The following is a 26,663-nucleotide window of genomic DNA, read 5'->3' on the forward strand; positions in this document are numbered from 1 at the left end:
TGGTCCTGAAGTCAGGAGGACCTGAGTTCAAATGTGGCCTCCGACATCTGACGTTTACTAGATGTGTGACCCTGGGCAAGTCACTTAACCCCAATCCCTAGCGCCCCCCCCCCAAAAAAATGTGGAAGTCCTCTACAAAGAGATAGAGACTATAAATGCGCCTGCACGAACTCTTGAGTGTAGAGAAAGAAGGAAAAATGCTCAAGAGCGCTGGAGTATGCTTTCACATAGGTGCTGGGATGTGGGTGATAATCCAGCAAAAGAGAGTGAGGAGAAGAACCAGAATAGAGTATTAGTGTGAAAGTCCAGGGAGGAGAACATAACCAAAAGGACTGCATCAGACCTAAAGAGGCTGGGTGATCTTGAGGATAGTTTTAGCTCTGAGTTTGGAGGTTGGGTTGGGGTAGAGATGAGAAATTGGTCCGGGGGGTGCCTGTGAAGGTCCAGATCACCCTGATCAATATATAGGAGGTACTTCAGAGATGACAGACTAGTTTCCAGGTATGCTTTGAGAAGTCTGGCAGCTCCTTGAATAATTCAAGACCCTAAGTACATTGTGATAAGTATGGATTTGTACATGCATTCTTGGACCACGATTATCCTGAGCTTTTAAGTTCAGGTTGCCACAGAAGAGAGCAAATATAAGGCATGCATTCTTCTGTTGAATATCCACAAACCAGGGGTAGCTAGGTGGCGCAGTGGATAGAGTACCGGCCCTGAAGTCAGGAGGACCTGAGTTCACATCAGGCCTCAGACCAAACACTTGACACTTACTAGCTGTGTGACCCTGGGCAAGTCACTTAACCCCAATTGCCCCCCCCAAAAAAATCCACAAACAAACTGGGTTGTCTACACCGGCCATTACCTTTCTCTAGAATGGGCTGGCCCTGTGGATACAACCAGTGAACTCTCTTTTGCCACCACCTCTGAAAAGGTGCTTTAACTATGAAAGGATAAGGCAGGTATTAGATTAAGAGGTGATTGCTATAATTTGGTATGATTTGATATTTACTCAAGAGATTCCCCATCCCCTTTTTCAACATACTAATAAAAATCTTTGTCAGGGGCTTGATAGGGCAGGGAAGAGACCAAGAGAAGCATAAGGCCTGATAAAAGGTTAGAATGGATCATGGAAAGAACAATTTTAGTCAACTGTCAAGTACAGAAGCCAGATTTTTCTAGGAGTTATGCTGTGAATGAAAGAAATGTGGGATGAGTGGTTTGAGATGTTTTTTAAAGAACGGGTGAGTTACGAAGTACATTATTTGAATATTTACATTATAGTTTGATAATAGTGAAAAAGAAGTTCAATAAGGACTAAGTAAGGGTGAAATGAGGAACATTGAATCCTCTCTGACATTGGGAGAGAAATTTGAAAATTTCTGGACTCTCATACTTACATGTTCTTCCTATCTGCCTTTAGGTTCCCGAATTGCTAGCTGGCTGCCCAGTTTTTCAGTGGAAGTGATGCATACCAACAACATCCTGGGCATTACTCAAGCAGGCAATTCCCAACTTAATGTAATGGTAAGCATGGTTTTAAAAAATTCTACATTTTCTTTGCAACTGTCAATTTTACATTGAGAGGAATGAAAATGATCCACCTTCTTTAAACAGTGGATATTTGGGAAGAAAAAGCTGTGAGAATCCTTCCTGTGTTATATACAAATTTTATTTTGATCTTGCTCGACCCTGGCAGTTTGTAAAATTTTAAGGGTAGTAAAATTCTCATTCAACTAAAAAGACCTTGAGATTTTTTGTTTTGTTTTGTTTTTTAATGTCTAGAGTAAGCTTCGGCTTTGATCTTGCTGCAGGTAAGCAGAGTTAAAAGGTGTGTCCAGGGCATTTCATTTTCTCTGCTGTGTTTGAGTCCTACTTTTTGACTTCTTTTCACTTGTTTCAGTGAAAATGTCTTTCAAGAGTCAATTTCCAAAGTGAATATTGATCATTTAATGATATGCCAAATGGTGGTGCAATCTAACAATATTTCATTTATTTTTTCCTTGTGGTTTTCCATGGTTTATACCTGTCATTTTTCTGGGCTTCCTGTGGTGCCATTTTAAACATCTAATGTCTTACTTCTTAAAATAAGAAAGTTGCAAGATCCTTAGTTTCTCATCCTGTTAAAACACAAGGGAAAAGTGAGTTGTATTGTGGCTATCTGAATCTATAGGGCCTCAGTTCGCTTACCTGCAAAATGAAACGTTATTATTAAATAATTTTTAGAGCTGTCCAGAAGCAAATCTTGTAACATTACTTTACTGATTGCCTTTTAATAATGTTCTAGGAGCAATATTTCATTAAGCCAGACAGCGTCATTTCTGGGATGTTACTCCATAGACTAGGAGATTTCTGCTTTCTTTTGTTTTTTTAAGCTCCCTGTCCACGGGCTAATCTCTTCTGGGGCATTGATTGTGGTGCATAGCTGTTTTAGAGTCAAGCAGTTTTCAAAGCTTCAAAGCTTGACAGGTGGAGCCCACTTTTTTTTTTTTCCATTAGAACTATTACAGCTTAGCTGGAAGTATGAGGTGTTCAGAGTTCTCAGGCAGGTTAACAGCTGGACTTCAGGAGGACATAGTAGTTTGGAATGGAGTCTGTTCTTAGCACAATTAATTTTTTAAAAAATCTTCATAAAAGTATTTAATATACTGTAGGAATATTGAAGTGATTTCGGTGTGGTTTCTGATTTGCAGTTTTGTTTTTGTTAATTGATTTTTCTGCTCCTATCACTGGTCTGTACAAATCCTTGGGCACATATATTGGTGTTCAACACATTTTATTGCAAATACTAGAGCAGTGGTTCTCAGGTATTTCAAATACAAAAAACTAATTTTAGGTACTATCGTTGTTGATTTGTGGAGTATTCACACTTAAGAATAGTTGCCCTTCTCTTCCTACCATCATGATTCTTAGTACCATTCCTTCCTAGAGGAAGCTGCTGTTGTTCCTTGGGAGTGTTTTCTTCCCTTTTACCATTGCTGTTGCCACTGAAGACCTGAACTATTTCCTAGCAAATATCATCACTGCCCAAATAACATTAACTGGCTTGTGTACCTTTTATGGTTTATAGGTCTTTACTTTTGTCCAGGACTCTTCCTGCTGCCTGGGATATACTGCTTATTGTGAACACTGAGCATCCTAATTCTCATTGAGTGGAGGATTTCTTAGTTTCAAGTTGAAATAATTTTCCCTGTAGATAACAATATTGGATGTGATAGATTCATTAGTGCTACTAGTTCGTGATCTAGTTCAGTTACACAATAGATTAAAATAGATTTGGTGAACTTAACCACTGCATTGTTTCTTTGGAAAAATACATCCCAAGTAAACTTTTGGAATACAACCTGTTCTTAAGTTGAGGGGTGCCTGGAACTTCCAATCCTTATGGCCCTTGAGAATGCTCAACTTTAAAAATCATTACTTAATCTCGAAAGTGCCAGTATTCTCTATATTCATTTTAGAATGTGATTCCTTGGTATGTTCTTCTGTTAGAAAATTTTTGTAGATTTCTTGAATATTTTATAAGTAATGTTGTTCTCAGATCTTTATCTGGTAACTATGAATGCTTTAAAAGGGTTCAGTTTACTCTTTGATCCCCAGATACACTTTTGTTCCCACAGGCTCATCAAATTCAAGAAATGTTTCCCCAGGTACCATACCATCTGGTTCTGCAGGATTTACAACTGACACGTTCAGTTGAAATAACAACAGACAACATTTTAGAGGGGCGAATTCAAGTACCTTTCCCTGCACAGGTCAGTTTTGAGTTCTAAGAATGGCAAAAATTGCTTCCATTTACAAGGCAAATTAATTTCTGGTATTCATACAGTACTTAAAATATAAAATACTTTTTGATCTCTTGTGATAGCTCTAAGGAAAATTAAAAGAAAAATTAAATAGACCTGATACTTAGCAGAAATAGTAATCTTTGAAAATTCTGATTTCTATAGGAAGTTCCTCTGTCCTTTTTAAAAAGCATTTGTAGTATTTTGTGTTTTTCCTTCATAGTGACCAATTATATATTAATATATTATGCCACGGGTACCAGAGTTTTCTTGGGCCCACCCCATGTGTTACCAATATAGTTTTTTCACCTTTCAGTGACTCTACTAGATGCAATCTGTTACTATATGCAATCTGGTTTCCCTTCTAGCGGCCAGACAGCCTTAGACCTGCATTGAACAATTCTGTAGAGAGGTCAAATGACCAAGAAGAGAATGAAATCTCTACTCAGGTAAACTCATATCAGTAATTAAGAGAGTATGCTTTTGTGTATGCAAAAGAGCAGTACTCCCCCTCCCCTGCAAAACACATAGACACACTCACGGTATCAACATGATGATCTAGGGAATTCTTTGCCTATTTTTATATTCTAGGGCAGTGTTATCAAACTCAGAAATGGTGGCTATTAATACATTCGTAAGGATTCCTGTAGGTTGCAAACTGATTTAGTTTTAAAATGTAACGTTATCTATGTTTTATGCATTTTTATTTTTCTTAAATATTTCTCAATTACATTTTAATCTGGTTCACAGTGCACACAGCACTGTTGCGAGTTGTATGTTTGACCTCTGTGTTCTAGGGAATTCTTTTTTTAACCTAGTATTAGCTTCTTGTGTGAAAATTTTGGTTTGACATTAGTCAAGACTACCTATTCTGTCTTGTATACTATATTTTATATGTGCTTCTAATAAGGAGTAGTATGACTATTGATGCTAGGAATCAAAGGAATCAAAAGCTTTCATTTAAAAATCCTTCAACTGAATTGCCTGTCATTTGAAAAAAGTAAATGACATTCTCTCTGCCATTTACTATGTGAACTTGGGTGAGCTTACTGTTTCTCTCTCTGGGCTTCAATTTCACATCTGTAAAATGAGAAGGTTAGTTTAGATGGTACCAATAGCTTCTTCCAGCTCCTAATCCTGTGATTGGTTGAACCAGACAGATTGTGTTGTATTAGAGTTAGTGTTGCTCTACAGCAGGGCTTCTTAAACTTTTTCCACTTGCGACACCTTTAGCACTTCTTAAACTGTAGGTTGAGAAAACCCCATATGAGGTTTAAGAAGTACTGCTAGAGGATGGGCTTTTAATATTCTTCCAAAAAGTTGCTTGAATCTTTTAAAAAACATTTGATCCTTTGTTCTTACAGTTCTCTCACTTCCTAACTACTTTTTACTAGTCAATCTCTTGGGAGTGCCCATTTACTCATTTTGGAGAAAATGTCACTAGTTTTGATATTTCCAGTTTAGGAAATTAAAACGTTCTCATTTTATTTCTAAAAAGTAAAATCTAGGAGGCATATGTCATGTTGTCATTCCATCCTTTTGGTTGAACTCTTTCTGCTTGCCCCTGTATCTTTTTACCTTGTTATAAACCTGGTGGAAAGACTTGTGATTTGGGATGTTTTTTAAGCAAGTAGGGGACTTTATCAGAAGGTATCCGAGACAAAGATTTAACATCCTGTTGCTATTATTGCTCAGATTGCAGTTTTTAAATATGGATTTGAATATTTCTCTTAGTATCATATGAGTCTGATTATATTTCCTCCATTTCCAGTGTTCTTATTTTCCTTTGCTAAAGCTCATAAAGAATTTTGAAGAGCCATGAGGGTAGTATGAGTAGGTCATCATGGTGCCCTAAAAATAACCCTGGACTTGGAGGGTTTTAAGTTTACCAGATGGGTGCTTGTGGACAAGTTTCTTTGAGCCTCAGGTTCCTCTTCTGTAAAATACAAATGTTATATCTCCTGTCTCAGGATGGTTTTGAGGAAAGCATCTTGTGGAACTTTAAAGCATTTTAGAAATGCACTTTGTTATGATGATGATTCCTAACTTTGATCTTCTCACCCTAGGCTGAGCGTGGGCCCCTTGACCTCAGTCCTGGGTTGGAAGAGATAGCAGACTTCAGTGAGATAGAAGCTGAGCCCAATGAGGTAGAGGATTTTGAAGCCCGAGGGAGCCGTTTCTCCAAGTCAGCTGATGAGCGACAGCGAATGTTAGTACAGAGGAAAGATGACCTGCTGCAGCAAGCTAGGAAGTAAGTTGATTCTTCAGAGCCATCTCTAGGGGTTAGGTTCTGTGTAAATCCTAATTCATATCTTCTGTGATTGCTGGAACAACTTTTCCCTCAGCAATGTCCCTTCAGTAAGGGACTTATGTATTACACCAAGTACACAAGCATTGATGTTAAGTCTGTATATGTGCTTAATTGCTGTATGCTACCTTGTCATCTCTTATGCACAGTCAGTTGTACACGTGTGTGTCCTTTCATGTTTGTAGGTGGTATTGTTGCATATAATCTCTTTGAGGTCAAGGACCATATGTTGCTTGGTTTGCTCTGTAATGCAGGGTGTCCCCCAAAAGTCTTTGTGTAGTTTTAAGGTCTTCATCTTAGGACACCCTGTATATGTTGCCTAGGGCCTACATGCAAGTCAGTACTTATATTAATATAGTGTTTTTTGATGAGGGTGATATGCATAATGTGGTTTAGGTCTCTAATAGTTATATCCAACCCAAATAGCCTTTTAGTCCTTTTGTATCCATTTGACCCTTGTCGTTTTACTGGGGCATAGAGAACTTTTATTAGCTTGATCTAGGAATGAGGCATTATCTTTTTCATGGGGAAGCTCCGTCCTAGAGCCCCTCTCTTTGCATCTCTCATCCTATTCCTTCCTTACCTCCTTACAGACGTTACTTAAACAAAACTTCTGATGATGACCCAGCCTCAGAGAGCTGTCTACTCTCGGAGAGCCCGTCCTCTGATCCCGTGACCCAACGCCGCAGGATGTTGGCTGCTGCTGCTGAACGAAGACTTCAGATGCAGCAGAACTCCTAGCGTTCTCTTTTGCCCTCCTCTGCCACCTCCTCACGAGCAGCGTGCCGAGCTGCTGTCCTTCATCCCAGCAGGAAGAGGCCTTTTCCCGTTCTGCCAGCTGTGTGGAGGAGTGGGCTTGACTGCATTGCCGCTGTACAAAGCATGTGGTCTTACTAGTGTTTGGACAGCTGACAAATTTAATCTTCTTTTGTAATATTTTCTATGTGATACTTCTCCAGTTCCCTTGCCCACTCTGGGGGAAAAAAAGCCAATTTTAATTTTAGGCATTATCTCTGCTGGCACTGACTGAACTGCCAGGTTGAGTTGGAGTAGCAAGGGGTAGTCTGGAAGGGCAGCCAGAGGCCCAGTGGCAGGCAACTTAAATTACCTGCTTTATATACATAGGTCACTGAAGGTATTAGTATCTTAGTTCAAAAACAATCTGGCAGGGACATGCACAGAAAAATTCGTAGAATGCTTACTAGATCAGCTAGCAAGCCTCTGCTTACCATAGAGGCATTCATTATGTTATAAAGGCCACCCCCACAGCAGTTCTCCCTCTTACGAAAGAAGGGACGTGTGAGGAATCATGGGAAATGAGTCCTTGGCGTGACAGCAGAAACAAGAGGTTGTTTGGCTACATGATTGAAAGAAGAAAATAAATAGCTTGCAGGGAAGTAACCTCTATTTAGCTCAGCCCATCAGTGGTTTAACCTTTATACACCTCTTTGCCCTAAGCTGGTTTTATTTCCGTTAATTCTGGTGCTGTGTCCCTTGTGTATACTATCCACGTGTCCTTTCATTTTCCTTCTGTGCATTTCATTGCCACCTTTAGATGCTTGGAAGGTCAGCACCAAGTGGGTTAAACAGTGAGCATTAGTTTGGATTTTTGATTCAGTGTTACAGTATGTTTGGTAATTGGAAAGTCTATGGGTTTGGTCCTTGGAGTGGCAAAGGACATAGGTCTAGTAAATGAGATAGTCATTATCAAAGGGCTTTGTTGAAGGAATAGAAAAAACTTTGGTGTCTTGGTAACTACTCCAGTTAGCTTAATTACACTTAGGTAAGAAGTTGAGTCCATCCTAACCTTTTCAAATCCATCGCACATTTGATGTTAAAGATCTGAAACACAATCGTAGGTTACACAGTTCAGTTTGTCCCATTGGAGTGATTTTTAAAAATTAAACATAATCTTATCACAGTTCTTTTGGGAAGAATCCAGTATTATCTAGAATTATTGGCAAAGTTAAATGTTTTGGTTTTTTTTTTAATGGCAAGTTTTTAGGCTGTTTAAAGGTAATTGGGAAAAGGGTGTAATAGTAAATATGTAGGCAGAGATAATTTATTTCAATAAATTTTTCAAAAGCCTTGCATTGCAGTGCTGTTTAGTAAACTTTTGGAAACTTCTATGATTTTTTTTTTGTTTTGCTGAGAGCATAGTTATTTGTTTCTGTTTTTATTGTTAAAAAAAATAAAAAGCAAATTCTTCTGGGTATGTCATGATTGGAATCTAAGCCCTTTCTCAGAGGTGCCAACTTTGAATGCCACTTTAGTTTCCATGTGTCATTCTTATTAAAGTGTTTTTCCATAAAGCCATTTTTTTCCTACTTTTTAGTTTGGTTTAATTTTCCATTATATTTATTGGAGAAGGTAAAGCCAAGATTATCTTCCTATGGTATTACTGTCCAGATTCCTACAAGCAGCAAAGAAAAAGCTTTTTGATGTACTATCTTAATTTACATATTTAGCACCTTTCAAAAAAGACGTACTTCAACATTTGATATCGCTGACTATAATAATTGGATTCAATACTGACTGGATTCCATGTGACAAAGGCTTATAAAATTTGAAATGGAATGCTACTTATAATAATTCTTGACTTAATGTAGCAGAGAGATGAAAATATTTGGAGGTTACTCTTAGGACTGTTCTTTTTTCTTGTCCAGGATACATCAGTATATCATAGTGATAAAAGTGATAAATATTACAGTGGCCCTGTGATTTCATCAGTGTGGGTATTTCCTCCATCTTTGTTTTATCATCTTGTGCTGTTGTTCAGTCATGTCTGGTTCTTCGTGACCCCATTTGGGGTTTTCTTGGCAAAAGTACTGGAGTGGTTTGCCATTTCCTTCTGCTTTTTTTTTTTACAGGTGAGGAAACTGAGGCAAACAGGTTTTAGTGACTTGACAGGGTCACACAGCTAGTAAGTGCCTAAGGCCAAATTTGAACTTGGGAAGATCAGTCTTCCCGGTTCCAGGCCCAGCACTCTATCCACTACACCAGCTAGCTGTTCATATCATCCTGTGCAATTGTTCAGAGATGGTAGTGTTTCAAGATGTGCAGTCATGCATTTGTATTAAAAAGATGAATCTTTGCAGTAATGAACGGCTTGGGAATCACTGAAAGCACTACAAAATAATACAGCCTACCCTTTTCTTATTTAGTTCTAGATCCAACTTATTGTCCATCTTCAATGCTTGTCTCAGATACATGTACTTGTGTACTAATAAAATGAACTTTCTATTCAACTGCAGGTCTTAGTCTGGACAATAGGTATTTATTTTTTCCTATGGGAATTGTTAGGCCTAGGTCTTGAATATTAGGTGATGAACATTTGTAAGGCACCTACCAAAAGTCTTTTTCCTGAAGGAACTTCCATTCTTTTTTTTGTTGTTTTTTTGTTTTGCTTTTTGGTGAGGCAGTCAGGGTTAAATGACTTGCCCAGGTCACACAGCTAGTAAATGTCAAGTGTCTGAGGCCGGATTTGAACTCAGGTCCTCCTGACTCCAAGGCCAGAGCTCTATTCATTGTGCCACCTAGCTGCCCCAAGGAGCTTCCATTCTACTGGGGAGATGCAGTGTGCTTACAGATAAGTAAATATAAGGCACTTTGAGGAGAGAGCAAGCACTGATTTGGGGGAGGAGTGATGAAGAAGGGCTTTGAGAAAGAAGTGGCACCAGGGTTGACCCTTGATGGAATCTAGGAATCCCAAAAGGCAGGGGTGAGGAAAGGGTGCATTACAGTCTTGGTGGACTCATGTACAAAAAGACTTGGAAATGTCAGGTTCCAGAATAGCTAATAGACCAGTTTGTTGAATATGAAGTTTGTGAAGGAGAGTTAACATGAGATAAATCTGAAAGGTAGTTGGGAGCTAGATTGCTGAGTGTTTTAAATGTTAGTTTGAGTTTTGTATTTTGTCCTAGAGGCAATAGAGTACTCCTGAAGATTGAGGAAGTTCTGTAACATTTGGGGGTTTAATGCAATTAACACGATATCAGCCACAAACAAACCTTATAATCTACAGGAAATTCCCCTTCTTTTTGAATCTGACATGGGGCGTCCCAATAGCATTTTTCTTTGCATTTATCAGAGAATTTTGTCTGGTGTTGATATGTATGGGAGATTCCTTGTGGAAGAAGAGACTTGGATATTTTTGGTTTTGTGTCAAATGCTTTCCTGAAATCAGTAACCAAACATTGGCATCTTATATCCTTGGTGTCTGTTAGATCTGTGGCAATAAAAATGGACTTCTGTTAGAGAACACTGAGAAAGACCTCATATTTTCATCAAGGATGTGTACATATACATGGATTTTTATAAAGATAAGAAAATAGATGTATGAGTTAATACTTAATGATGTTTTTCTGAAAACTTTTTTTTAAAATAGTAATTATCATTCATGACTCCATTTTTCTGGAATATTTGCCTTGAGTACCATTTCAGTTTCCTCATGTTGAACATCATGGACTGAAATGTTAAAGCCCAAATTTGTTGATGTTAACTGATTATGAGGATAGATCATTATAGAAATGTTGACAAATGTTTTTCATTCTATTTACTATTTGCAAGTTCCATTCATAAATTCTTAGGATAATGTGGGTCATTTGGTTCTCATGCCAAGATTCTGTAGACTTACTTCCCCTGCCTACATAAGGCAATACTAGTAATCTTTTACAATCCTCTTCCATGAAGTTTATAAGTGAGTTTGTTTTCTAAACTGCCCTTGGCTTCCAGATCTCTCATTTTGATAAAGATCATAGAGTTAGAGCCAGAGTGGATCTTGGGGACCATCGAGTCCAAACCCTTCATTTTACAAGGTGAAGAAACAGATTCAGAAAAGGTTGAGTTCGGTTTTTGCTAGAAGTGATGATGTCCAATATTAATATCTTTATATTTTTCCATTTCCAAATATAATTATAATGTGATTATTGTTTTTCATCGTGAATGGCTTCTTTGAATAGATTGGAGCTGTTTCAGTTCGTAGCCTTTACCTGTTCTGATTTGATGTTGATTTTGGCCTTTGCTCTAACCAGTCTATAGTCCGACTTCCACACAGCTGATTCTGATATGACTCCTCACATCAATAACCATTTGTTCCTGTTTAAGATACAGTTAATTTCATTTTTGCTGAATTCATTTTAAATCTCAGTTTTATTCGTCTCAGGGTTAGCACTTAAACTAAATTGTGAGAGCTAGATGTTAGAGAAAGGATGTGGAAAGAGAAGCAGCTATGGGAATTTAGGTAGGGATAGTCACTGTGGATTTTTTTTCCTGCTTCTATAGCAGTCACTTTCCTGCAACATGACCCCCTTGCAAGTTTCTCATTCTCTTAAGGGACTTGGTGAATTCTTTTTGAAAACTCCGTCTGCTGAAATTAAGAACCCAGCTCTTGGTTCTGTCTTTATTGGAAGCAAAGAATAGTAAATTACTGTCTTCCCTAGAATGTCTTGCTAAGTCATGTCTTTTTTAAGCTTTTTTTCCCCCTGGCTAATTCTGTTTCTCCTTCTCATAGGTCTCATTTTGGTCATTTTTTCCCTATACCCTGTACCCAGTTTTTCTGGGGGAGGGAGAGAGGGTGTTCCCATCCCCTCCTAAAATCATACAGCTTTAAACAATAAAGAAAAAAAAAGTGCCTTCAGATGAACATGGCTTTTATACAGAGGGAGAGAGAATTTGTATGTCTTTGTGTTTGCCTGGTGATAAGTTCATTGGCACAGGCGCATCGCCTGCCTAGAATGTGTTTTTGTTTGAAGCCATTTGAACCCAAGGTCTTTGGAATTCAGCTGTGTTCACATGTACCATTTTACTTTGAGTCAGTGAAAGCTGCTGGGGAGTTTGACCTTATCCATTTTCTCTGTGGTTTGGCTTTGAATTGGAAATGTCATCTGAGCTGAAGGAAACAAATCAGAATAAATAGGATGAACTTCTGAGTTAACACTAAAAGACCACAGCCTAAAGTGAAGAAGTAGAATATCAAAGGAAGACTTATAGTCCCACCAACATAAGCCCTTCTTCCTTAGGAAGTGAGCCCAAAACATTGCTGCATTTATTCTATTTGAATTGTAAGATTCTCCATGACTTGCTCCCACTCTGTCTAACCAATACTTCCCGCTATTCTTTGATAAAAACAGTATGTTGCAGTTAATACATATTGTTCTTTGCTGTTTCGTGTGCGTGTGTGTTTTCTCCCCACCTGGAATGTAAGCTCCTCCAGAACTGGTGACTCATGCTTCTGTGCCCCCTTACTGCCCATTTATAGGCGGAGGAGGAGGAGGAGGAGGTGGTTCAGGTTGCCTGAGCTCCTATCTCAGCGCTTTTGTTTGCCCTACTTGTTGGGCCTGGAATACCAAACTGCTTATCTAATCCCTGCCCTTCCTTCAAGGCCCATCTCAAATGTCTCCTGATTGCTGTAGCACAGAGGATCTCTCTCTCCTTTAGTCCACTGTGATGTAACACTTTTACCCTCTACCTCATGCTGTAGTTTGCAGGCTTATAGGACTGATGCCTGGATGAGACCTTAGACATCATCGAGTCCAACTATGCTTCCTCCTCCTCCCTGCCTTGCCTCCATTTCATCGAGGAGAAAACAGGTGAAAGAAATGGAAGTGATTTGCTCAAGGCTGCACAGGTAGTAAAGAGCAGAGATGAAATCAAAATCCAAGTCTTCTGATGCCAAATCCATTATACCAGTTGTATGTTCACATCTCTGGCTTACAAAATCTCAACTTCATGAGGGCAGAGGATTATATTCCCAACTGCACCTAATATAAGACTCTGCACTTGGTACTCAAAAATACTGAAAAGATTTGCTGAAGTGATTTAAGAATAGGCAATGAATGTTTGGTGACTAATTTCCTCCAGGCTATTAAGCTGAGTTTTTATTGTTATTGATAAATAGGAGCCTATTTGTCTGGCCTAAGGCCAGAAAAGGGGATTCTATATGCTTTATTATATGTCCTTTCCATCTGATGTTATTCCCTTAGACTTTCTTATTTTAAGGCCAGGAAGGAGAAATCTCTTTAATTTTTGGCAAGATCAGTTTTGCAGTTAGGGGTAGAATCCTGTTGTGGCCTATTATATTCACCAATCAAAGCACTTCCCAGACTACAATATAGGTCTCAGTTCTACCCCCTCAAACTAGCATTTTCGAAAGGATTCCAACTTTCAAGGGGATGAATTAGCTTAGAGGAGGGGAGTGGACAGTTCTTACCAGTATCAAGGAGCAAGAAGCTTCAAGAACTCAAATATGGCTTGGACCACATCAACTACATGTCCCTTGGAAGGTATTTAACTTGAAAGTGGCTTCCTAGTCATGAAATGTCTAGCCGCTAAACTGCCTCTTTGACAAGACATACAAAAGAGTGAAGTTTCCTTCAATGCATTTTGGTCAGAGCACTGGATTCATAAAACTTGGATTCACACACTGACTCACATCTTAATAGCTCTTTGGCCCTCGATAAACTAATTTGAGTCTCAGTTTCTTCATTTGTAAAATGGAGAGAATGCTTGCATTCCTGACTTCAGGTGTGTCATAAGGAAACTGCTTAAAGTACATTGTAAATGTGGCTTGTCATGTGGCCTAGATGAGCAACTGAAGGGATTTCACACTTAGCAGTCAGTGGTCCAGGGGTCATAGGTTTATAACCAGAGTTTGGTTTCTGCAGGCCAAGTCACCAACCTTGATAGAGTGATGGCAGGGCATCAGAACAAGGCAGCTGAGCCATGGCGATCAACTTTTTATCTTGGTCAGAGATTCCTCAGACCTGCTTCCTTTGCCAGTGGGCAAAGTTAGTAATAGGATCTTCTCACAGATTCATTATGAGCACTTTCTGTGGCTGGTGGTACAGATTAGGGTAGAGGTAGCATGAGGGTGGTGGTTGGGACTGAGAGAAACTGGGTTTTGCTTTATCAGGAGACCAAAGGTTATCTCCCCTCCCCCCCCCAAATCCTAATCCATCCAGAAAGAAATCAGTGGAGTCTAATGAGATTGAGGAAAGGGAAATAATGACATCTGTATAGTGCTTAAAAGTTTGCAGAACATTACTCATATTTAAGCCTTTGTGGCAAACATATGAAATAATTTCTACAGCTGTTACTGAGGCCCATTTTTACAGATAAGAAAGTGAGACCAGAAGAGGTTAAGAGGTCTGTTCAGGGTCACACCATGTCAGAGATGTGATGTAAACTCACTTCTTCTGGTTCCATGTCCAGCACTCTACCCATTATAACACACTATGCATGGTGGGATTTTCCTATTGTACCAAGTTCTCTGTGCTCGGGCATTGGAAGAAAACTTGGAAGAAGGTGACTGCATGCTTTAAACCCATGGCTGACCAAAGACCAAATTCATAAGACCCAAGAAGAGGAATGGGAGCAGCTGTGAGGCCTAATTCATCCTGACCACGTTTGTTTGTTTCTCTCTCATTCAAATGTGAGCTTCTTAGGGGAGAGATCCACAGTGCTTAGCACAGTTCCTGATAAATAGTAGGTGCTTAATAAATGCTTGTTTGATTGACTGCTCCCAGACCCAGAATGAGAGAACAAGTTATCTTTTACCTTTCTTGAATGGAAGAAACCCAAACCAAATGATCATAGTCTCAAGAATACAGACAAACATTCTCTTTATTGAGCTACACATGAATTTTCCATTAGTCAGAGAAATAGACTGGCAGTGTGTAAGATAATCACAGAAACCTCACTGATTGGGAATAGAAAGGCTTAGAAAGACCCATGGGCTTTTTTTTCTTTTTTTTTCCTTTTTTTTTTTTAAAGTTTGTGTGTGTGTGTTTGTGTGTTTTTGTTTTGGTTGCTTCCTCTTTATTTGAAATGTCTGTGACTGGTTCTGTCTCAAAAGTTGTCTTAAAAGTGAAATTGTGAAGAGGTCTAGGGGTTTGGTTACTAATCAAAGTAGAAATGACAAAGGACATGAAAATGGTGGCTTTGATGTAAACACTACATTCGATTTTTTTAAAATTTGTGTGTGTAGGATTTTTTTTTCTGTTTTGTGGTGTTTTAAAATTTTTTTTGTGTTTTTAATTTTTGTTCTGTTTCTGCAGCACAAACATCTCCACATGAGAGAGAAAACACAATCCACTAAAACAAAGGAGGAAGAAGGAAGAACAGCACAAAAGAAAAGCATTCACTAGGAAGGTTAAGAACTTAAAAAAAAAGGTTAAAAATTTAAAAAGAAATGAAACCCCAAGATTCCCTAAAGAGCTTAGAAGCCTGTCTTGGCATGTGATACACAATGTTTGTCAGGGACAAAAAAAAAGTCCAGATAAGAAAATAAAAAAGTATGGGAGGAAAATAGGGAGAGAGAAAATATAAACATATGTACTTGTTGGCAGCTACCAGCCAGTGAGCGCAGTGCTTTTTCTATACAAACCTGCAGGGTTAATGACAGACAGGCATCTATCTGCCTTGGGAATGGGATCTAGGGATCAGTCGTGCCCCGGGGGAGGGGGAGGGGGAGGTCGAGGTGGGGAGGGGGAGAGGCTGGGAATGGAGGAGGGAGGGGAGAAGGGCGCTGCCTGACCAACAGTGGTCTGTGGGGATTTCATTCACTCCAGCTGAGTCAAGGCCTCTGAGGCTCTGAGAACTCACCCCAAAGTGCAGCTCCAACGCCCCAGTGAAAATGTCAGGCTGAGGCCAGCAGCTGCTGCTGTACCCTCTCTAGCCAGGCTGGGTAGTGGGCAGTGTGTAAATTCTATAAAATAATGGGGACTAGATGGAGGGTGAGGGTGGAGGCTGAAAGGGAAGACGATTTGTCCTTTCTTAACTACAAGAGCACATGAGCAATGTTGGGGGGAGGGTCCTTTTTAGTTTTGTTTTCATTGGGCTTCTAAATGTGTAAAGACTCAGCTAAAACCAAACGCTACGGCATTCTACAGAAACACACAGCCATCCTTCTGGGCTCAGTACATTACACATGGACTTTAGAAAGAAAGGCCGTTTCTTACAAAGGCCAAAAGGTCATGCTACCAGTGGATCAACGCCAACAGGACAGAGAATCCGTGAAGCATTCTGTAGAGAGAGAGACAAGGGGGTCCAGTCTGACCGTCTTCTTTCATTCTTAAGAAACAACAATAACAAAGCAATGTTTGTACAACTTCTTAGCATGGGGTGGCAGCCAGGGATTGGGAGAGGGGAGGACATCCCTGTCTGAGATGAGGGGAGTTGGGGGGGCGGAGCAGGAGCACAGGTGAGAGGGGACAGATAGCACTGCAATTTGTAGAGTACCCTCTCACAGAATTTAAAAATGAGGCAAGGGAGGGGGATGGGGGGCAAGGCCCAGTGAGGAAGGAGCCACCAAGCCTCAGTTTTCTTTCTGTCCTTTTTCCATAAGAACCCACCTTTAGATTGGCCCTGAGGGGGCATCCTGTTTCGGCCAGCAAAGCCCTCACCCCACCCTGGGTCTCTCCCTTGCCCCTGCCAAAGGCCTCCTTTCAGTTGGGTTTCTGCTTATTTTTTCAGGAACATTTTTCAGGAACACCGGTATTGGGTACTCCTTTCCCATTGCTGGTGTCAAAACACAAACACCATCTGCCCCTTCCTCTGCTTTTAACTTGGGAAGGAAATAGCATTCCACGAATGAAGAACTGGCTGGGGGCTATGGATAGCTCAGGGAAACCATCCTGCCAGGTCCTCTTAAAAATAAATAAATAAATAAATGTCCTATGAGGATTTTTTTTTTGGTTGGGGGGAGGGAGTAAGGAGGAGGAGGAGGAGGAGGAAGGAAATGTATAGTGTTTCTTTCACAGGCTTTAGAAAACACAAGAGTTGAACCCAACTGACTCAGCTTCTACCCCATGGGTAATGGGGCATATGAAATGGTTCACTTCTTCCTCCTTCCCCTCAAAAGTAAACTATTTTTTAAAAAAAAGATCACGTTACTTTAAGAGGGGCCCACTGAAACTGGTAGGACAGATTCCAAAAACCTTCACAGGTTATTGAGAAGATTAACGTTTTTGCTCTTTTTTCTCTTTTGTGTGTGTCATCCCATTTTGTCAAATCCTCCCAGGGAAGGTCTTAATGGGCTATCACAAGGCGGTCAGTTCTGTCCGTAGTTCTTTCTAAGACAAACTAAAAAGATTTTATATATATGTTTATATATATATAATTTTCTGTTATGCCTTTTTAAATTTTATTTACCAACTTGCATTTGTTAGTGTGTGTGTGTGTGTGTGTGTGTGTGTGTGAGAGAGAGAGAGAGAGAGAGAGAGAGAGAAGATTTTCTGTGAGTGTTGGAATCATTACCAAATAAGTTGCTACACAGGACAAGAGGTCAGTATAAGCCGCATCCCCGGAGATTGTTGGCAATGATGATGTCAGTGACGGCATCGAATACCACCTGGATGTTATTCGTGTCTGTGGCACAAGTCATGTGACAGTAAATTTCTTTGTTGGGTGAGCGGTTTTTGCTTTCAAATTGTGCTTGGATATAGGCGGCTGCATCTTCATAGGTGTTAGGGCCTGCAGGAAAATAAGGCAGAGAAGAGATAGAGTCTTAGGTTCAAGGCTGATAGGGGAAAGAAGCATATTGATGGACTGGATGGGAAAGAAACCAAGGGGAGAACAGTAATTCATGGGGGTCTGGGGATCCATTGGTCCTTCAACCACAATGATGACAGGAGAGGGGAGTGTGGTGGGAGAGGCAGTATTTTAACACTGGGTACTTTAAAGTGTTTTTATTTCTTCCCTTGATCCTCACAACAACCCTGTGAGGGAGGTCCAGCAGATGTTATCCCTATTTTCCAGATGAGGAAACAGACTCTGAAAGGCTAAGAGACTTGCCCAAGGTCACACTGTTGATTAGTGGCTGAGCTGGGAGTTAAATGCAGTTCTCCTCCCTCCAATCCAAGCTTTTTCTATAAAAATATAAATGCCTTGCATGTGTTAGCACCTTTCGTTTTCCATTTTCCCCTGCTCAAAAGCTGTTAAAAAATTCTCATCTCTTAAATAGGTCCAGATTCTTTAACCTGGCATCCTAATCTCTCCACCAGTTGGCCCTAACACACATTAACAGCCTCATCTCCCACACATACTCTCCTTTCCAGCCATATTGGACTAACTATACCCTCTTTGTTAAATTTTACTCATGCTGATTTCTTCCTCTTGGAATTCCCTGTTTCCTCGCTACTTACCCAAATCCTGTCAGTCCTTCAAGGCCTAGCTCAGACCCTCTTTCAAGAAGGCCTTACTGGTTCCCCTAGTGAGACATTTCTCCCTCCAAAGGTATCTACTTACCTTTATATATTCTACCTTGTATTATAATTCCATATGTACTTGCCTTATCTCCCCTGAGGCCATAATTTCCTTAAGGGCAAAGGCTCTCTAGCTCTACATAATAGCACAGGGCTCTGTCGAATACTAGGAGCTCAAAGGGTCAATTTTCCCTCTACTACCTCATTTGCTCCTCTCAGCAACCTCATGAGGTTAATAGGGCAGGTATTACTATCCCCATTTTACAGAAGAAACTTGGCCTCAGGAGAGGTAAAGTGATTTGTCTCCAAGGTTATATGCAAGTAATTTTTGTATATGGCTAGGACTAGAACCAGGACCTTTGCCTCACCATCCAAGGCTTTTTCTGGGTTTTTTTTTTTTTTGCTTTTTAGGCAACTGGGGTTAAGTGACTTGCCTAGGGTCACACAGCTAGTTAAGTGTCAAGTGTTTGGTCTGAGGCTAGATTTGAACTCAGGTCCTCCTGACTTCAGGGCCGGTGCTCTATCCACTGCGCCATCTAGCTGCCCCCAAGGCTTTTTCTACAACATCATTACTGTCTTATCCAAACATCCTTCTTTGTCAACTGTTAAGATAACCATGCATGCTTCATAGAAACAGAGAGAATGGAGGCTGACACAGACAACCTAATATCTGTCTTAGGCTCTTTGAATCTTAGAACAAGGCTGGTCAGTCCATGTCAATCCCGCGTAGACCTAAAGTCATTCTTTTCCTTCTGTTTTCTCAATATCTCTCTATCTCTGATATTGCTCCCACACTAGTGGCTCCCTCTAATGAGAAAGCACACTACCAACTACCCTCAGGATGGTGATGCAATTCCAGACAAGTTTGTTACCCAAGGTGATCTTCCATAGGGCCCTGTGTAGTGTTAGTTTCTCCCAGTGGGCACCAATTACTCACTAATTGACTTGGGAATTTTTGTGGCTCACTTGGATTCTTAGAGTTGTTTATAATAGTAATGGTTGTATATAGTCCATGGAAGGTAGCATGGACCTCCTGTGTGCCAAAGGTATTAGAGTAGACCACTGGAAAAGTGTTGGGGTCAACAGTCAACATTTCTCAGGGCACCAGGTGAGCCCTGCACCTGTTTTAGTTTTAGCTAGCATCAAGGTGTCCCTGTTTGCCACAGCATCATCACTTATGCAAACTCACCATCTTAGAAGCAATTTTTGATTACAAAAACTGAGGATGGATACCACAAAAGATGGGTTGTACCTTGTATATAACAAGTGCTTAAAATGTTTATTGGATTCAATAAGTTGAGAAGGAAAGGTTGAAGTTGGTGCCGTTATGTGGAGAAGTCGGTTAACAATCCCTTATTATGCCTTTACAATGCACCAAGCACTGTTCTAGGCACTGGAGGAGGAAGAATGATCCTGGGAAATCTGGCCACTTTTCCTTTGGACTTCACACCTTGGGAGAAGTGTGCTAGGCAGGTAAGGCTTTCTGCTGGTCCAGCTCAAGCATCGCCTTCTCTGTGAAGCTTGGCCAGAATTGCCTATCTCACCATGATCTTTCCATTTCTCTAAAGCCCCCAGCACTTACAGGGTCTATACCATACTATCATACCGCTGCTCAAAAAAGCTGTTTCTCTAGTTGTTCTTCTACATTATGTCTTTATTCATCTCCAGCTAGACTGTGTACTCCTCAGGAACACGTCATCTCCTTTGGGAAACTCAGGGCCACAGCTAGCTAAGGTAGATGACTGATTATTTGTCCCAGTCTGTAAAGACTTGGAGGTTTCTTTAGCTTCTGGGAATCCATTCTGGTGTCGGTCATATTTGTAGTGAAGACAAGCAGAGAAAAGAATAATGAATTGGAGATGGAGAGGCCTTAGAAAAGTGGACAGAGTTGAATTTGATATGGAAATGAGACTTTTGAGGGAGGAGAGAGAAAGCCAAACATGTAAAGGAAAAGAGAGGTGGGTCTGGTGGTGGCTGCAAGTGTTGTGGGTGGGGATGGGTAAGAAGGTTCATCTATAGAGTTATGAGAACGTAGAGGAAGGACAACTGAGGGAGAGTTCGAGGAGCATGAATGAAAGGAGTTGAGAAGTTTCTGGAGGATGAACTGAGGTACGGCTAACATGTTCTGTCCTGGTTTTATTGTAAGGGAGTATGAATGAGCCTCTACTTGGAACATCCCATGGAAGATGAGAGACAGAACTCACCCAGAGAGTCTTTCCCAAACTCTGACATCTATTCATGGACACTCTTTTGGGTTCTCTAAGCTCCCCACCAGACTAGGGGTCTCCTTCCTAGGTAGCATTCTTCACTGTTCTCATTGGTAAGTTTACCCCATCTGTCTCCTCTGGCTTCCTGGCCCCAGGAACCAAACCAGGGGCACTGTAACACCTACCTGTGTATTCAGGGAAGCAGATGGTCAAGGGTGACTTCTTGATCTTCTCAGCAAATAGATCTTTCTTGTTGAGGAAGAGAATGATGGAGGTATCAATGAAGAACTTGTTGTTACAGATGGAGTCGAAGAGCATGAGAGACTCGTGCATGCGGTTCTGTCACCCAGAAGCAGGTTTGGTGAAAAGAAAGCAAGACAGAAAGCAACAGACAGAGATAGAGGACAGGAGAGAAGAGAGAAGGAGAGAATTAGGTTTGAGAGAGAAGTCTTTAGACACAACAGCTCAACAACTCAGCCACCATACAAATCTTTGGGGCCACAGAAGCAACAAGTCCTTAAGGACGCCTCTGATGGAACTGAACCTGGCTGCTTAAACCAAACTTTGTAAACCCCACTTAGCTACAATCCTTGGCATTCATGTAACACTTTCAAATTTCAAGGCTTCTTTCCATTCATTACAGTCTTTCATTTGCCTCATAGGACAACCTTGTAAGATAGTGCCAGGATTATCATTCTCAAGTGACAGATGAGGAAACTGAGGTCTGGAGATTCTAAGGGTACATGACTAGTTAGGACCAGAGCAGGGACTTAGACCTCAGATCCAACCCAGACCTCTTTCCACCAGGCCATGTTTCTCTCAGGAGAAAGAAACATGGGACTCTTCTGACTGCAGGAGTTGCTTCTGACAATAATAGCTGACATTTCTATAGTGCCTTATGGTTTCCAAAGAGCTTTACATACACTGTTTCATTTGATCCTGAGATTGGAGCCGCCCTTTCTGAACCCAACCAATACCTATAGATAGTATTACAGAGCTGGAAGAGCCCTTAGAGTCATTGTCATCTAACCCAACCCACACTCAAAATGTCTTTCACCTCTGCCCATTCTTTTTAAAATGTCTTCCACACAGTTAGTCAACAAGTATTTATGAAGCACCTACTATGTGCCAGGCTCTGTACTAAGTGCTGGGGATACAAAGGCAAAAAATAATTCCCGTTCTCAAGGTGCTCACAGTCTAACGAGGGAGACAGTACACAACAACTATGTACAGGATAAATAGGAGATAAGCAGGGAAGGCACTAGAATTAAGGGGGATATAGAAAAGCTTTCTTGTAGGAGGTGGGATTTTAGCTGAGGCCTGAAGGAAGCCAGGAGATGAGGAGGGAGAGCATTCCAGGTGTGGGAAACAGCCAGAGAAGATGTCTGGTGTCAAGAGACAGAGTGTCTAGCGGGAAGATCAGCAGTGAGGTCCGGGTCATCGAACTTCAGAGGTACACGTGGCTGTGAGTAATGTGGAAGAAGGATGGAAAGGTGGGAGGGGTCCAGGTTATGGCCTTAAACCCCAAACAGAAGCTCTTCGCCTTTTCATAATAATAGTAATAGCTGACATTGGCACAATGCCTCAAGTTTTGCCAAGCTCTTTATAGACATCATTCTCATTGTATTCTCCCAGCAATCCCTCAAAGCAAGCTCTGTCATCACCCTCATTTTCCAGATGAGGAAACTGAGGCCGAGGGAGGCCGGGTAACTTACACAGGCACATGACTAGTAAGTGCCAGAGGTGAGAATTGAGCCTAGGTCTCTCCCAACTCCAGGCCCAGAGGTCTTAGCACTGCATCCCTCTGCCTAGCCTGGCCAATCGACCAACAAGTTAATCACCAAGCATATTTATCAAATGTTTGCTATGTGCCAGGCACTGTGCTAAACACTGGGGATTCAAAGGTAAAAGTGAAACAACCTCTGTCCTCAGGAAGCTTTTAATTATATGTAATATACCATAAATTATATGTAATAATTTAATATCGCCTATATGTATATATTTATATATATGCGTGTGTATATTCACATAGGGACCTATGGGAATACAGATATATTGTACATGCATATATATTATAGATACAAAATGAATACAAGTCAGTTTGGGAAGGGTGGGCACTAGCAGATGAGGGGGGGATCAGAAAAGGTTTCATATAGATGGTGACGCTTGAGCGAAGTCTTGAAGGAAGCCAGGGATCCCTAGAGGCAGGGGTTTAGAGAAACTACATTCTGGACATGGGGGATGGCCAGTGCAAAGGTAGAGAGACAGAGATGGAGAGCAGTGTTTGCAGAACAGTGATCACGGAGGGGAATAATATGTAAGAAGATTGGAAAGGTAGGTTGAAAAACCAGGTTAAGAAGACCATCAAGCGTCAAACAAGAGTTAACATTTGATCCTAGAAGTAATAGGGAGCCACTGGAGTTTGTATACACTGAGTGTGTATAGCCAACTGCCTGTGTTCAAGATGGTAGTGACATGATCAGACCTGCCCTAGCCAGAACCCTACTTCCTCTTTATTTAACACATAAAATACTGCACTGACAACTTTCTAACTCTGCCTCCAGACTCTCCCTCATCCAAACTATTATGTACACCAATCATTTCCCTTGAAAAATGGAAAAATTTTAGATTATAATTTTTTAAAGAACAACAAATGATAATAGCATGTTTAGTGTCCACATGGTCCTGCCAGGTCCTTTATGTCCCCAAAATAAAAATGATGAAATAGGAAGACGTATGACATAAAACGATCACAATGTCTCCAGAGTAGAGGTACGCTTTTACAGTACTGATCTAAACTATAAAAGGAAGGTGCCTCCTGAAAGCATGCCCATCTTCACGAGGTAAAAATTCAATGCCTTCATAGAACTGTCACCTTAGGGCTTTGAGAAACATCAGAGGCCAACCCATTCAACTTCCTCATTTTACAGAGGAGGGATCACTGACTTGCTTAAGGTCACATAGGCTAATCCTGGCAGAGCAGGATTCAAACTCAGGTCCTGGGATTCTGGGTTTAACAGATCTTACCATCGCACTATCTCATCTCCTTTCATTGCTCCCTTTCTGGTTACTTTTAATCTAAATTAAGTTGGTAGAGATATTCCTGTCTTCCTGACTAGGCCTCAGAGGTCTGGGAGCAGAATGGACAAGAGCAGTTGCCTTCATTTATATTCCTGTAGAAACTAGAAGTAAGTTGCTTACCAGTGCCTTGTTTGAACAAAAGGCTTGGGGCAGAGAAAATAGCACGTCTTATTTATTTATTAAAAGGTAAAAGTTTAAACATATAGAAATGTAGAGCCTTGAATTATATTTTGGATTGTTCCACTAATTTTTTTTTTTTTACTGGTCCTGTGATTTCATTGACTTGAGTAGCTGGGAGGTGGGATGGTTAAGGAACCGGTATTTCCTCTGCCTCTGCCAACATAGATTAGCACATTTAATTTAGCTTCCTGAGCTGCCAACAGCTTAAGTGACTTGCCCATGGTCACACTGCTAATCTGTCAGAGGCAAGACTTGAAGCCAGGTCTTCCTAATCCCAAGGCCTGCTCTCTATCCACTGTATTACATTTATGTAATTCATAATTGTTTCCTTCTAATTCAGTCTTTGGTGGCAAAGTCACCAACCCAACTTCAGCCATGAGTTGAAGCTTGCAAGACTAGGAGGTTAATATATTGTTAAACCAGTGGGGATACCATTCCTGAATATGTACATGTTGTAGCTCACTGCCTATGTGCAAGCTACAGGAAGATGGCGGTTCAATGGAGAAGATTACTGGGCATGGAGGCAAAATCCTGCCTTAGACAGCTGTGTGACCCAGGGTGAGTCACTTAACTTCTGTCTGCCTCCGTTTTCTCATCCATAAAATGAGGACAATGATAGCCCCTACCTCCCTGGGTGGTTGTGAGGATCAGTGAGTTAACAAGTGCTTTGCAAACCTCAAAGTGCTGGATAAATATTAGCTGTTGTTCTTAGTCATCAACTGTAGTTCTCTTTTTTTTGGACCTCAGCAAACTGTGAGACAAAATTTTAGCATATAGAAACATTTTCACGTAAATTATTTGGAGGGAAAAATGTGATTTATGAGCATTATTAAGTATGAAATAGGCGTTTTCAAATGCTACAAGGATGACATCCTTGAATACAAAATTCTCCTGAAGACATTGAAAAAAAAATCAGATGGACCCTGATGAAAAAAAGAATAAGAAGCCTTTCTAGCTAGAACTTGTGATCCAGAAGCCCTTCATCTACTGCTGCCTCTGTACAGTTAGCATCATTCCAAAGAATTGCATGAGTAACAGAGCAGTAACTAGGGAAGGGCAATCAGGGCTTTGCCTTAAGGTGCCAAATTTAGGGGACACTGAAAACACTTGTAGTTCTTCAGCAGCATAGAAATAACACAATTTAGCAAGAAGAACTAGTTAAAATTAGAAGCTACCAGATGGCTCCCCTCTCTCCACCCCTTTCATCTCACCATCACCATTTTGAGGCCTCTAGCCTCAGGCTTAAATGGTGAAATGATCTGTGTCGCTTGCAGGACTGGAGGTTTAGAGCAAAGGTCAGGGCTGGAGATTTGGATTAGATTTAAACTGGTTAAAATGAGTTAAAACTCTTGAACAAAGACCAGAGTGACAATAGCTTGAGGTTGAAAAAGGGGGTACCAAGTTCCTTATCTTCTCCGTGTCCCAGAGCAGCTTTGTCAGCATCCACAGATAAGCAAACACTTTAAACAGCTATAGACAAATTATTCTGAATGAAAAGCTGCATGACATGACCTAAAGACTTAAAATCTGGAGGAGGCCTGCATTCAAATCCTGTCTCTAAGACTCAGGACACCCCACCCCACCCAGCCCCACCTCAGCCCCTCCATCTTCAAAATGGAAATGAAAACAATAACTGTCCACTATTCCGGGCTGGGGAGAGAAAAGTGCTCAGCAAACCATAAAGAATGACATACAACTGAGCTGCCATCATGATTGGTTTAGGAGATGATACCAGTAACAAAGCTTGTCTAAGAGCAATGCCTGAAAATACATCCTGGCAGTAAGTGTCTGATTTACAAAGATGATCATACTGTTTCCTCTATCCAAGGTCTTATTCTGATACCTCATTGTGGCATGGAGGTGACCCTGAATCTTCCTTTCAGTTCATTTAATAAATGTCTCCTCTGTGCAAAGTACTGGAGATATACAAAGACCAAAAAAAAAAAAGAAAGAAGGAAAAGAAAGAAAGAGAAAGAGAAAGGAAGAAAAAGAAAGAAAAGAAAAGGAAAGGAAAAAACCTAGAACTAACACTCTAGTGTGGTGTAGAGAGGGTGTTTATGTGTGCATACAGCTTAATTCGAAGAAGTAGGAACAAGTAGGAAATTTGGAAGAGTGTTTGCGTAGAAGGTGGTACCTGAGCTGAGCCTTAAAGGAAGCCTGGGATTCTAAAAGAGAAGGGAAGAGACAGCATTACAGGTGGTTGGGGGTGGGGAGGACAGCCAGGTCAAAGGCCCAGAAACTGGAGATAGCATGTCTAGTTTGAGAAATAGCTAGTAAATCCATCTGGCTAAAATGGTTGAAGGAGAGTAATAGCAAATCATCTGTATAGGTAGACTAGAGTCAAATTGAGCTGAGGAAAGCCTTAAATTCTGAATGGAGGAATTTATAGTTTAATTTGGAGGCAATAGGGAGCCACTGAAAATTTTCAAGTCACAACTGGTTCTAAAAGATTTTTTTTACCAGTTGTTCCTTTGTTTCGCTAATTGTTTGCACATTTACCTTATTGCCCAAATAATCAGGGAAATGACATCATCTTGTCCAACATCTTTATTGGCCAATGCTAGCTTATGGAGAAGCATATTATGCTCTTAACTACCTCTGTAGAGTCATTTCATTTGACACTCAGCATTATTGTGGAATCATTAATAAGTGGTAGTCACTATTTGCTCCATAGACTAATTCAGAAAAGTCGTATCATCTTATTACCTGTCTAGAGTCAACCAGTAAATTGTACTCTCAGGTTTCCTGAAAGGACACCTCCGTAATTTGCATGAGCCCATTAATCTAATGGAGCCACTCTGTACATTAATGACTCATTTGCTGATGGAACCCATCCAGGAAATGAGGCCTGAGGACCACACCTTAGAAGGCGAAATGTCTCATCAATTGGAACATAGCT

General features: G+C 40.6%; 2 protein-coding genes across 5 annotated transcripts in view; one reads left to right on the plus strand and one right to left on the minus strand.

Annotated features, from left to right (window-relative positions):
• AMFR (autocrine motility factor receptor) overlaps positions 1-15,352 on the plus strand; it is a 60,134-nt gene extending 44,782 nt beyond the window's left edge. The window contains exons 10-14 of one of the 3 annotated variants that reach the window (XM_020965564.2): positions 1,424-1,527; positions 3,621-3,755; positions 4,154-4,234; positions 5,852-6,036; positions 15,150-15,352. In XM_020965564.2, the coding sequence (XP_020821223.1) occupies positions 1,424-1,527; positions 3,621-3,755; positions 4,154-4,234; positions 5,852-6,036; positions 15,150-15,168 (524 nt within the window). In that variant the 3' untranslated portion in view covers positions 15,169-15,352. Of the gene's footprint in view, positions 1-1,423; positions 1,528-3,620; positions 3,756-4,153; positions 4,235-5,851; positions 6,037-6,686; positions 12,256-15,149 lie in introns of those variants that run through there. The other 2 variants (XM_020965562.2, XM_020965563.2) reach the window with 2 other exon arrangements.
• GNAO1 (G protein subunit alpha o1) overlaps positions 14,698-26,663 on the minus strand; it is a 253,740-nt gene continuing 241,774 nt past the window's right edge. The window contains exons 7-9 of one of the 2 annotated variants that reach the window (XM_020965568.2): positions 20,689-20,842; positions 17,350-17,565; positions 14,698-16,116 (exon numbers count right to left, since the gene is read on the minus strand). In XM_020965568.2, coding sequence (XP_020821227.1) covers positions 17,378-17,565; positions 20,689-20,842 — 342 coding nt within the window. In that variant the 3' untranslated portion in view covers positions 14,698-16,116; positions 17,350-17,377. Of the gene's footprint in view, positions 17,566-20,688; positions 20,843-26,663 lie in introns of both variants that reach the window. The other variant, XM_020965565.2, reaches the window with a different exon arrangement.

Source organism: Phascolarctos cinereus, unplaced genomic scaffold, assembly GCF_003287225.1.
Source record: "Phascolarctos cinereus isolate Bilbo 61053 unplaced genomic scaffold, phaCin_HiC Scaffold_2;HRSCAF=192, whole genome shotgun sequence".
Lineage (NCBI taxonomy): Eukaryota > Metazoa > Chordata > Mammalia > Diprotodontia > Phascolarctidae > Phascolarctos > Phascolarctos cinereus.